Below are 13318 nucleotides of genomic sequence, written 5' to 3' on the forward strand. Positions count from 1 at the left end.
ACTACTTCAATACAAGAACAAAACAAATATAATCATAAGGTGTGTCTGAGATAACAAAAGATGTCAAAGGATAGTTGGAGCTATTATACTGGCAAAAACAGGGAAACTGAAGCAATAGTTTATATATGGTCATCAATTCATTATTCAGCATTTTTGTAGTTAATGTTTAATAATGGAGTTTAAGTGTTTGCAAAGCTTTATGTGGCAACAGTTACAATTGCTTCACAGGTAGATAAGCATGCTTCAGCCTAAAGTCCATTCACAGACCAAAGGACAAACCTTTATTATTTGCAAAGCTAGTCAAGAATTCTAAATGCACTTTGTGCTGTCCTTTCTATGCTAGGTTTCACTGCCATCTTGGAACCTAGTATGCACGGTGTCATATCTATAGGTCTCACATTAACAGAAACAACTACACAACAGAACCCGCTCTTCCTTCCATACTCCAATTTAGAGATTAATTCCCTGCTAAAAAATCCACAAAGAAATAAGAGTAATCCTGATATACTTTAATGCTTTCTACTTAGGAGCCATACTAAATACAATAGCAATGCTAATATGCAGTTCTTGCAGTCACATGCAAAATAGAAAAATGTGGCACCAGTTCAGAAAAAAGGAATCTCAGAAACCAGAAATTTCGGAATGCAACATTCATAATACTTCTTGAAAGAGTGATGCGAGAGGCGTTTCATCCCATTTAAAACACAGACTCAACATTTCCCATCTCTACGCAGACAGTCTTCAGCTGTGAATAGTAATCTATTGCCACCTGGCCGTTTTCACGTCCAAAGCCTGTGAACACAGAGCATAAAATGTAACTGTTTACTAGCATTTGACAGTAAAAAGAAAACACTACTCATGCATTCTGTTCTGCTTGTGTATTGACAAAGTATTTACAATTGTATTACTAAAAAATAAAATTATATGCACAAATAAATAAATATATTATATACACACACACACACACACACACACACACACACACACACACACACACACATATATATATATATATACATACACACACACACACACACACACACACACACACTCTCACAAAAGTGAGTACACCCCTCACATCTTTTGTAAATATTTTATTACGGTATATCTTTTCATGTGACAACACTGAAGAAATGATATTTCAGTGCTGCCGACACTGGTGAGCGACAGTTCATTGAGGGAACCATGAATGCCAACATGTATTGTGACATATTGAAGCAGAGCATGAGCCCCCTCCCTTCGGAGACTGGGCCGGAGGGCAGCATTGCAACAGAACGACCCCAAACCCACCTCCAAGACGACCACTGCCTTGCTAAAGAAGCTGAGGTGATGGACTGTTGAGCATCTGTGGGGCATCCCCAAACGGAAGGGGGAGGAGTGCAAGGTATTCAACATCCACCAGCTCTGTGATGTCATCATGGAGGAGGGGAAGAGGACTTCAGTGACAACCTGTGAAGCTCTGGTGAACTCAATGCACAAGAGGGTTAAGGCAGTTCTGGAAAATAATGGTGGCCACACAAAATATTGACACTTTGGGCCCAATTTGGAAATTTTAACTTAGGGGTGACCTGAGGAAGGGCCACGCCCCGATACGCGTTGTCAAGACTACAGCCAAGTACTCCCCCTCTTTGCCTCTCTCGGCTTGCTCTTCACCTCTGAGCGTCAAGACGTGCTTCGGCATTGGCTTTTTTGAGCCTTCCATTGCTCCAAGCTCCCAGCCTCATATTGGATCCGGTCTCCCTGAGCTGTCTGACGTCACGACAGGGTTGTTCGGCATCCTCCGCATCTCCATTGGAGCCCGCTCACATTACCCTTTGGTTTGTTTACCATCCATGGCAGGCCGGCTGAGTTACCATCTATTACCTGGATTTGTTTGAAGTTTAATTCGGTCCCCATTTTCTACACACCATTTGGACCGTGCTCCTCCTCCCTCCCCACCTGTGTGGACTGTACAGAGGACACATGAGGATTTCATCCATCGCAGCAAACTTCCCAACCATCCAGTTAATTTGCCGCCTCCATAAGGTATATTCAAGTGCTGAACAAGCTGTTTGTTTACCATTCATGCAGAGGAGGATCAAATTGTTTTAAAAACACTACTCATGGCAACATTAAATCGATAGTCTTGTTAATTGATTTTTGCCTGTTTATTTTGTCCGCACAAGACATGGCCCATACAGTGCTTTTTTGCATGGTTGCTTTTGATTGCATAACTTAGAGGTGTGCTCACTTTTGTTGCCAGCGGTTTAGACATTAATGGCTATGTGTTGCGTTATTTTGAGGGGACGGCCAATTTACACTATTATATAAGCCAGGGCTCAAAATTTCAAGTCCTAAGCTACTAGCCAGGCCTCAAGAGTTACTCGCCACCAGTTGCCCCACCTAATTCATACACTGCCCTGCGCCTAATTGCACCCGTAAACACGCCCTCGTAGATTATCTCATGGAATGACAATGTTTTATGCAGAATCAAGTTACAAAATTAAATATTACCAACAACAACATTAACAAAATGGGACAGGGCACTGGGGGCAGACCAGAGGGACAGGGCACTGGGGGCAGACCAGAGGGACAGGGCACTGGGGGCAGACCAGAGGGACAGGGCACTAGAACTGGGTCTCTTACCCATTCTCTTGCTGTCTCCTCTGCAACTCCCATCCATCCTCTCTCTCTCTTCCATTCATCTCATCATCAGGAGCCTGTGTGTGCGGCTCCACGCTTGCATGTCCCCACTTCCCCCTTTTATTCAGGCTGGCAGAGAGGAGCTGAAGCACAGCGGGAGGGAGTACAATCCAGCGCTGAGATCCACACAACTGCACAGCCATTGACACCATAGCACAGCGCACACTGACAGCGCACAGCACACATTGAGACCAGTCTACTCACAGTGCTCAGGCTAAACTGCTGGACACTTACATAGAGCACAAGGAGAAGAAAACTGCACAAACTAGAAGGCTGCCGCTCTCATGTCAGGGCAAATTTCAGTGAGCGCTGCACCAGAGTGGTAATTTTTGCAATCCTCCACCTCACTCATTACTTTCTGCTCTCCAGCTACATTGGTCGGGGCCCGGGGGAGGGGGTCATACTGTTAGGTCCCATGGCTTAATGAGAATTGTAAGGAGATCACCTGTGTACTGCTCTGCCTGTGCGCGGCTCATCAGACTACTTTTCCCGAGCATGCACCTTTCCTCTTCGGCCGCCAATCTCATCGGGCTTCTAAGTGTAGGCACAGATTAGAGGGAGATTGGACATGCAGCCCTGTCATCACTCGCCCCCAGCTTAAATCCACTTGCCAAATGCTAGTAGGCGAGTGGAAATTTTGAGGGCTGATATAAGCTGTACACATACATACATACATACATAGTGTCAGGTCCATAAATATTGGGACATCGACACAATTCTAATTTTTTGGGCTCTATACACCACCACAATGGATTTAAAATGAAACGAACAAGATGTGCTCTAACTGCAGACTTTCAGCTTTAATTTGAGGGCATTTACATCCAAATCAGGTGAACGGTGTAGGAATTACAACAGTTTGTATATGTGCTTCCCAAAAGTAATGGGACAATTGGCTGCTCAGCTGTTCCATGGCCAGGTGTGTGTTATTCCCTCATTATCCCATTTACAAGGAGCAGATAAAAGGTCCAGAGTTAATTTCAAGTGTGCTATTTGCATTTGGAATCTGTTGCTGTCAACTCTCAATATGAGATCCAAAGAGCTGTCACTATCAGTGAAGCAAGCCATCATTAGGCTGAAAAAACAAAACAAACCCATCAGAGAGATAGCAAAAACATTAGGTGTGGCCAAATCAACTGTTTGGAACATCCTTAAAAAGAAAACGCATCAGTGAGCTCAGCAACACCAAAAGACCATGGAAAACAACTGTGGTGGATGACCAAAGAATTCTTTCCCTGGTGAAGAAAAAAAACCTTCACAACAGTTGGGGCAGATCAAGAACACTCTCCAGGAGGTAGGTGTATGTGTTTCAAAGTCAACAATCAAGAGAAGACTTCACCAGAGTGAATACAGAGGGTTCACCACAAGATGTAAACCATTGGCGAGCCTCAAAAACAGGAAGGCCAGATTAGTGTTTGCCAAACAACATCTAAAAAAGCCTTCAAAGTTCTGGAACAACACCCTATGGACAGATGAGACCAAGATCAACTTGTACCACAGTGATGAGAAGAGTATGGAGAAGGAAAGGAACTGCTCATGATCAAAGGCATACCACCTCATCAGTGAAGCATGATGGTGGTAGTGTCATGGCGTGGACATGTATGGCTGCCAATGGAACTGGTTCTCTTGTATTTATTGATGTGACTACTGACAAAAGCAGCAGGATGAATTCTGAAGTGTTTTGGGCAATATTATCTGCTCATATTCAGCCAAATGATTCAGAACTCATTGGACGGCGCTTCACAGTGCAGATGGACAATGACCCGAAGCATACTGCGAAAGCAACCAAAGAGTTTTTTTAAGGGAAAGAAGTGGAATGTTATGCAATGGCCAAGTCAATCACCTGACCTGAATCCGATTGAGCATGCATTTCACTTGCTGAAGACAAAACTGAAGGGAAAATGCCCCAAGAACCAGCAGGAACTGAAGACAGTTGCAGTAGAGGCCTGGCAGAGCATCACCAGGGATGAAACCCAGCGTCTGGTGATTTATATGCGTTCCAGACTTCAGGCTGTAATTGACTGCAAAGGATTTGCAACCAAGTATTAAAATATGAAAGTTTGATTTATGATTGTTAATCTGTCCCATTACTTTTGGCCCCTTAAAAGGTGGGAGGCACATATACAAACTGTTGTAATTCCTACACCATTCACCTGATTTGGATTAACCCTCAAATTAAAGCTAAAAAGTCTGCAGTTAAAGCACATCTTGTTTGTTTCATTTCAAATCCATTGTGGTGGTGCATAGAGCCAAAAAGGTTAGAATTGTGTAGATGTCCCAATATTTATGGACCTGACTAATATATATATATATATATATATTTGATTTACTAAAGAGTGAGGTGGAAATTTAATTTGCAAAGAACGCCCAGTCACATGCATTGCTTTTAAAACGTATCCAAAATATCAGAGCTAATCCAGAATAACCAAGCTCAATCCCCATTGCCAGTATCAAGACTGGCTGAAAACGTGGTGCATGGCAACACTGCTCACAGTGTAAAATTCAAAAATAAGTCCAACAATCAGCACTGACAGAATACTTACTTCAAAACTTCCTTTGTTGTAACAGATGTTCTACAGTCTGTTATAGAGTTGTAGCTACTAGAATTTGCTGGGATTAGTAAATTCAAAATTACATTTTCGGTTCGGTTCAAGCTACATTCGCAAGGATGTTTTGCCCTGGTGCGAATGTCAGCAGCAGCAATCTGCTAATTTTTGCTGCAGTTTTTGACACATGTAAGCAGCCAGCTGCAGAGCCCATACACTTTAATGACAGGTTGCTGGCATTCGTAGCCATTTGTGTGCGTCCAGCAGTGATCACTGCATGTAAACACTGTCTGTCAAAACAGCCACGAATAGCTGCAGCCAACAGTCATTAAAGTGTATGGGCTTGGTGGGGTTAAAAACAGCAGAAAGGATCAGTAGATTCCTGCTGCTTCCATTTGCATCTGGCCAAAAATGCTTTTGGGAATGTAGTCCAAGTTTAATTTCCCATAAAATACAGTAAATACCGTTGTTACCAATGATATTAACCAAGTGTTTCAAGCACAGCAAGAAAAAAAATAGGATTTTTTCCCTCATACTTGCCTATAAAATCCTTTTCTTTGAGTACATCATGGGACACAGAGTCAGGCTAATATTCATTACCTGCTGGGTTATACTTCATCATTAGACCAAAGTCTTTAGACAGGAAGTGATCCTCTATATAACCCCTCCCATACAGGAAGCACATCAGTTTTGTAGCAAGCACTCAATCCTCAAAATAGAGGGGAGGGACCTCTGTGTCCCATGATGTACTCTAAGAAAAGGATTGACGGAAAAAAAAAATCAGATTTTCTGTCTCATACATCATGGGGCACAGAGTCAAGCTAATATTGATTACCTGCTGAGACGTCCCAGAGCAATAGCCTTGAGGGGAGGGAGACACCCTACCAAATAAAAATAGCCATCAGAACTTTATACAGCAGCCTAAAGCCGAATCCTCGGCTGCTCCAACATCCACCTGATAACATTTTGTGAACGTATGCACTGAAGACCAGGTAGCAGCCTTACAAATCTAAAACACCGATACCTGATGGCGAAAAGCCCAGGAGGTTCCTACACCCCTGGTAGAATGCACGCTCACCCTAAAGGGAGCAGCTTTATGTTTCAGACCGTAGGACTGAATTACAAATTGAAGGACTTGGCAATGGAAGCTGCCTGCCTCTTCTTGGTTCCTTTTGAAAAAAGATCTTTAACTCTCTGCAGATCTAAACAGACAAACCTTGACTGCCCGGACGTCGTCCAAAGAATGCAGTCGTCTCTTTTCCGCCGAACGAGGCCGAGACAAAAAAGAAGGCAAAATAATGTCCATTTAAATGAAAGGCCGACACCACTTTTGGCAAAAAAGGATGGAACAGATCGTAACACCCTGTTGTGGTGAAGAATTAGATACGGTTCCCTGCACGACAGGGCTGACAACTAGCCGCGGTGATAGCCATCAGGAAGGCTAGCTTGCGTGACAGCAAGATTAATGGAATTTCCTTAATAGGTTCAAATGCTTGTTTCTGTAACACGACGGCACCAAGTTCAAGTCCCAAGGACACAAAGGTGACCTAATGGGGGGAAGCAAGCGAGTTGCCCCTTGCATAAAGGTTTGGCTCAGTAAATGGGAGGCCAAAGGCCTTTGGAAGAATACTGATAGGGCTGAAACTTGACCCCTGATTGTGCTCAAAGCCAATTTGATTTTGACAGCTGACTGTAGAAAAGAGAGAACTCTCCCAATCACGTATTTCCGTGGATGCCATTTTTTTGGCTTCACACCAAGCAATACAAGTCATCCAGACCTTATGCTAGATCTTCCTAGTGACAGTTTTTTCTAGCATTTCACTAGGGTAGACACCACTGGTCCCGAGATGCCACGGGTCCTTTAACACCCTGGCTTCAATAGCCATGCCGTCCAATTTAGAAACTGTAAATTGGGGTGGAATATAGGACCTTGAGACAGTAGATCGGGGCACCATGGAAGCGTCCATGGCCCGTCTATTGTTAGTCTCAATCTCTGGGAACCAGGGTCTTCTAGGCCAGGCTGGTGCCACCAGAATGACTGGAACTCCCTCTCTCCGAATCCTGCACAACTAATATGGAAGGAGAGGGACCGGAGGGAACGCATAAACCAGGGAGTATTGACTCAATGGAACTACCAGAGCATCTGCTCCGATTGCCAGAGAATCTCTTGTTCAGGACACAAAACTGCTGTAGCGTGTTGTTGAACCTATATGCCAGTAAGTCGACCTCTGGCCATCCCCAATGTTGACTAATTTCCTGGAAGACTCCTGGGTGTAGGGACCATTCCGCCGGGGCAGATCTGCTGGCGGCTGATATAATTCTGCATTCCAGTTCTCTACTCCCGGGATAGGATTGGCACATGTACCTCTGCCCAGGCTAGTCTGTAGTTCACCTCCTTCAGAGCTGAACAATTCCTGGTACCGCCTTGGTGTTTTACATGGGGCACTGCAGTGGCATTGTTGGACTGAACCCTGATCGGGTAGTCAGGAAGCTCCACTGCCCAGGACCGCAGGTTCAGTCGTACTGCCCATAATTCCAGGACATTGATGGTCATGGTCAGGATCAACTCTGTCCTTGACCCTCTCCCTTGAGCTATGAGCCCCTCTAGGGTTGCTCATTCTGCCTGAAAGGCTGGCATCTGTAGTCCGTACTCTCCAAGTTATCAAGAGAAAGGATTTTCCCTTTTGCAGGTTCTGATTCTGCAACCACCAGTTTAGGCTTAAACGTGCCCCAGGAGATAAGCACATTGGATAATCCAGGGCTTGTCCTCTCCTGTTTGAAGCCAACAAGAGGTCTTGTTAAGAGGCCTGGAATGGAACTGGGCCATAGGGCACTGCCTCGAAGGAGGATACCATCCTCCCTAGAAGACTCATACAGAGCCGAAAGGAGGGTTGCTTGGTGCTCCTTATCTGACGCACCTGAAAAAAAATGATGTGCTTCCTGTATGGGAGGGGTTACATAGGGGATCACTTCCTGTCTAAAGACTTTGGTCTACCAGTGTCCATTCACCTAATGATGAAGTATAACCCAGCAGAAAATGAATATTAGTCCCATGATGTATGAAAAAGAAAAAACTGCAGGATATGGAGATCTTACTCTATAAGTGAGCTACTTGAGTGATGATATCTACATGTTAATCAAATATGTTAACAAGAATTATCCTTAAACTTCTTTATCTGTAGAACTATAGCCAAAACTTACCAGACTTCTTGTAGCCTCCAAAGGGCAGCTCCACTGGGCTCACGTTATAATTGTTGATGAAGCACATTCCAGCTTGTAAAGCAGCGACGACTCTATGCGCACGCTGTATATCTCTGTAGGGAAGAAAGAAAGCATGCAAGGTAGGAGAGAATACTGAGAGTCAGCGTAAAGAGTAGTAATTTCCTACATGTGTCCCTTAGTAGACATTTTCAGAAGCATTAACATGGCATGAATCAAATACATTGGGAACAAAAAAACAGAACCTGCAGAGAAAACCTCAAACAAAAAAATATCCTTGGGGAAAAAAACTTTTATTATCCAGGTAAAACAATGACAGTTAGGCTACATTCACAAGGAGTGGATAGTTTACTGCTAGATGCTACCTCTGGAGGCACCTGTACTGTCCAATGGCTGCATATAAAATGGCTTATTAGCTGAAGACAGTTTGTGTGCAGTCAGAAACATCCTGTCTGCATCCAGGGTCTGTCACAGGCTATTTTCATGTAACCATTTGTATGAGATGTTATGGGCAAACAGCAGAGGCTCTGGCCATTGATTTGTAAACAGTACAAATCTGACCGCTACTGCTGTGTGCATGCAGTGTGTAGCTACCCCCTAGCAAGAATCTACTGATTCTCACAGTCAGCCACTCCCGGCTTGCACAACTAAATGTAGCTTTAAGGAGATCTCATCTATGTGGTTTAAAAGGTTGCCATGATAGCTGTGAGTGCAGAGGCCGATAAGCGATACAATTTGCAACTTTAAAGAGTAGGCCAGTGCTTGAGTTGCAACTAAGCAATGCAGGACTTGGTACAGACACAGGGGAACCAGCAAGTGAAGCAAGCTGGGTGACTATAAGAACTTTCAGGCCCCGTACACACGACAGAGGAACTCGACGTGCTTGGCACGTCGAGTTTTGGGATGAAGCCGCCGAGGAGCTCGGCGGGCCGGCTTCTCCCATAGAAGAACGAGGACAACGAGAAAATAGAGAACATGTTCTCTATTTTCTCGTCGAGTTCCTCGGCGGCTCCATCGAGCCAAAACTGTACAGACGACAGAGATTCTCGGCAGAATCCGGGTTTTGACCGAGTTTCTCGGCGAATTCTGCCGAGAATCTCTGTCGTGTGTACGAGGCCTCAGTCTTTCTAGGAAATATGTGCACCTGAAGGCCTTATTCACCTGTAATTATAAAATGAAGTAGGAACGTGAAGCTTCTGCTAAGATTTTAAATGTTTTACAGGTTAGAGCTCTGATTTAAAAAGTGTTTGTGACTTCCACTAGGCAGATATCCCTTTGCTTTCTAACATAAACAACACAAATAGATAACCAACATGTCTAAACACACCCATGAAACACTTGAAACCATTGGTAGTAGGCTACATTGGTCTATCTGGTAATTTTTTTTATTATTAAAGCTGGTAAAAAGTGGTTGAAATGGACTAAAAGTCTAACAGTAGTTGCCTAGTGTATGATCAGCATAACAAAAATTAAGCATTGCAAAGCTAACAGTTACAAGCAGGGGCCTGAGGGGACTTTTATTTCTGCAACAGCTGAAGGGCCGCCAGTTTGACACCCCTGTAATGGCAGCAACAGACACAAACCCAAAAATTAGGTCTGAAAATGGTTTTACCTTTATTATTCTGTTCTGCTGAAAAAATACACAAATGCAGCCAGATAACCAAATCATATGATAGTTGTCCAAAAGATGTGGTGAAGGATGATGATCCGCTCAAGTCTGTATGGTTCACTGCCCTCACATTTCTATGTCACCTTAGGAGTTTACAGCGTGCATAAGCACACTCACATTTTGAGCTCGGTGGTAGAACACATCTACAGTGTTTACAAATGTGCCCTAATCCACCTATTCTTAAGGTCCATTATGCGCTGGCAACACCTTGCCAGCAGCAGAACCACTTACCGCTAATGAAGGTTGATCACTTGCAAAATCAAATGCTGTATAATTTGAATCACTAGCAAAGGAGCAGTGACAGTGCAACACCTTGCAGGTTTAGGCAATGAGGGTGCAAAGCAATAATAGAAGTGAGCTGAGTTTTATTGATTATTTCGCAGTCATGGTTTTGCTACTGACAGAATTACTAGTGTGACCCAAGCCTAAAGCCTCGTACACACGCTTAGATTTTTGGATGACCGCACGGTCGTTTTTTGTGCCATGCTGGTCTCATGTCAAAAGTGAAGAGGTTACTCACAATACGAAGATTTTCGTATGACAGAAAACAACGCCAGAAGTGATGCAATGTGTTGAATAGTTTTGTATGTGTTATTTCGTTTCTGAGCATGCGTAGTCATGCTCTTACGATTTTTTTTACGTACAAAAAACGTACTAATGAAATGAAAAAAAATAAAATAAATCAGACGTTGAGTTTACGTCCAACAAAAATTTTATAGTCTGCGCATCCAGCTTTTGTCTGACAAAAGGCAAAACCAGCTGTTGAAAGCACCGTACCAACGATCCGAAAATCAGCAGATATCTCGAACAAATTTTTCCATTTGATTTTCGTATCGTGTGTATGGGCCTTTAGGTTTGAGAAAAGTCTAGGAAGGTGGATGAGAAGTTGGCAGATCTAATAGGAAAGCGGTTTCCTCCCAAATCATGTGACAATTGACCTAGGAATCCTCTGCTATATGCACATACACGTATAAAAACTCAACCAAACGTCAAATAACTCGAGAATTTAGAACCCAACTACATGCCTGAGCAAAGACTTAACCCATCACTTCCATCATTTCACTACAAACATGTCATACATATAGCCAGTGTATTGGTAGTTAACCCTTATGCAAATGTATAAAGGCCGTTAAAATACAGAGGTTATATACCGACGTTCCCTACTGAAGCTTTAATTGCAGTATAAAAATCCACTAACCTGGTGAAAACTCCTCCAGCCAGACCATAGCTTGTATTGTTTGCCCTTTGCAAAACTTCTTCCTCTGTATCAAAGGGCAGGATTGACATCACAGGGCCAAAAATTTCTTCCTTTACACAGGTCATGTCATCTGCACAATTTCCTATGAGCAATTCAAAAACAAGACTGAAAAAATGAAATTTTATAGATTTTACAGAAGCTGGTATATGCCGTTTTGAAAAATGTAATGTGATAAACAGGTGAGAAATAAAAAATAAAAATTTCTTGAAAAAGTACCAAGTACATGCTTGAAACTTTAAACATACAGTATGTTAAAGGTAAAATAAAAAAGCATATGCAGTACCAGGGCCAGGTCTAGCCTGTATGATGTGGGGGTGCAGTAAAAATGTCAGGGGGGCAGAGGATGGGAAGTCAGCAGGGCAGTGCACAGGGGAATCAGCAAAGCCGACAATAGGGGTCAGTTGGGCAAAGGACAGGGGGCCCCTTCAAAATATCAAAAATAAAATTTTGTTAAACATACATTAAAATTCATTAGAGGACACCACGCAATAAAACTTACAAAATTCCTGCTAAAAACTAAAAACAAAAACTGTATTGATTTAACATATGAAGCTCGGTGTGTGACTGAGGCATTGGGACTCACACGGGTGCTGTGATCTGTACAATGTGAATCAGTGTTTACTTTTATCGGGCTGGAGCTGTGTGCAGGAACCCTATGTTACACTATAGGAATGCAGCAGCCGTACGAACACAGCTGCAAGTTATGATTTGACAGACTCTCCGCAGGCATCACGTGGCGGCTTCCCCTTCCCCTGCTCTCTGCGCTCATCATGGTGGCGGTGTGCAATACATGCATCCGGTGTCCTCAAAGGGGTCGGATGCATGGATAGACAGGATGGCTGTGGATAGAAGGGGCGGCGCCCAGGCGCCCCCTAAACAGATCCCTGATGTCTCACTTTTGAGACAGAGAAAGGGACTGGAGGAAAGAGATACCCCAGTTCCTTTCTCTGCAGCCTCAGCTGCACTGGAAAGTCAATAAATGGGAAGTGCTATGTGCCGAGTGGCTTCATGTTCACTCACAAACTGAAGCATAGTAAACAGTTTTCTATGCTGGGGTGATAAATGTACACAGTGTGGCTGGTGGGCAGAGGGGATAATCAAGGTGGTTGGGGGAATTTACAGAACCGATCCCCTGTATGTCTGTCTCTCTCTCTCTCTGCAGCAGCTGAAAACGAGTTTCTCCTCCTCTCTCTCCTGACAACTTTCAGTTGCTGCAGAGCGATAGACACCCAGGGGATTGGTTTTGTAATTGCCCACTGCCACACTAATCATTATCCCTGTGTCTGAGGTGGAGGGAGAGGTAGGTTTTGGGGAGGTAGGGGTGTAAATGAAATCTGGGGGGTTTGCCCAGCACCCCCCTAAATCCAGAAATGCACTAAGCTCTTAAACCCTGCTGTGAGCTGAAAGCACACAGCATTTTTGTGGACCGAGTGGTATTAGCCCTGGCCATTGTCTTTGGCTAACTACTCAGACCCTCTCACCCTCAGATCTCTACAATATAAAAGGCTAATCATTCTGTAGTCCAAGATCAGAACTAGACTCTTCGAAAGAACAGAAGCATGCAGAGGACCACAAGACCATTCTGAAGCTCTGATATGATCAAAAGGCATTTTTGCTTGCACTTATCAGAAAGAAACAACACAATGCTTTCAATTGTATTAATAGTGTCCCTCCCAGGCAGTGTCGGTTAGCGCCAGATTGCCCACCACACTATGGGGTTGATTTACTAAAACTGGAGAGGGCAAAATATGTTGCAGCTGTGCATGGTAGCCAATCCGCTTCCAACTTTAGCTTGTTCAATTAAGCTTTGACAATAAAACCTGGAAGCCGATTGGTTTCTATGCAGAGCTGCACCATATTTTGCACAATCCAGTTTTAGTAAATCAACCCCTACAAGCCACTAAATCACCACAATTACTAGTATAGTGTACGGTTCAGTATCTTGAT

At 43.6% G+C, this 13318-nt stretch overlaps 1 protein-coding gene across 4 annotated transcripts in view; it reads right to left on the minus strand.

The window, feature by feature from the left end:
* Positions 1-488: 488 nt before the first annotated feature.
* ALDH9A1 (aldehyde dehydrogenase 9 family member A1) overlaps positions 489-13318 on the minus strand; it is a 99369-nt gene continuing 86539 nt past the window's right edge. For all 4 annotated transcript variants that reach the window (XM_040359739.1, XM_040359737.1, XM_040359741.1 and 1 more), the window contains exons 10-12: positions 11312-11453; positions 8427-8539; positions 489-792 (exon numbers count right to left, since the gene is read on the minus strand). In XM_040359739.1, coding sequence (XP_040215673.1) covers positions 698-792; positions 8427-8539; positions 11312-11453 — 350 coding nt within the window. In that variant the 3' untranslated portion in view covers positions 489-697. The remainder of the gene's footprint in view (positions 793-8426; positions 8540-11311; positions 11454-13318) is intronic.

The sequence above is a fragment of the Rana temporaria genome, chromosome 7 (assembly GCF_905171775.1).
Source record: "Rana temporaria chromosome 7, aRanTem1.1, whole genome shotgun sequence".
Taxonomy (NCBI): domain Eukaryota; kingdom Metazoa; phylum Chordata; class Amphibia; order Anura; family Ranidae; genus Rana; species Rana temporaria.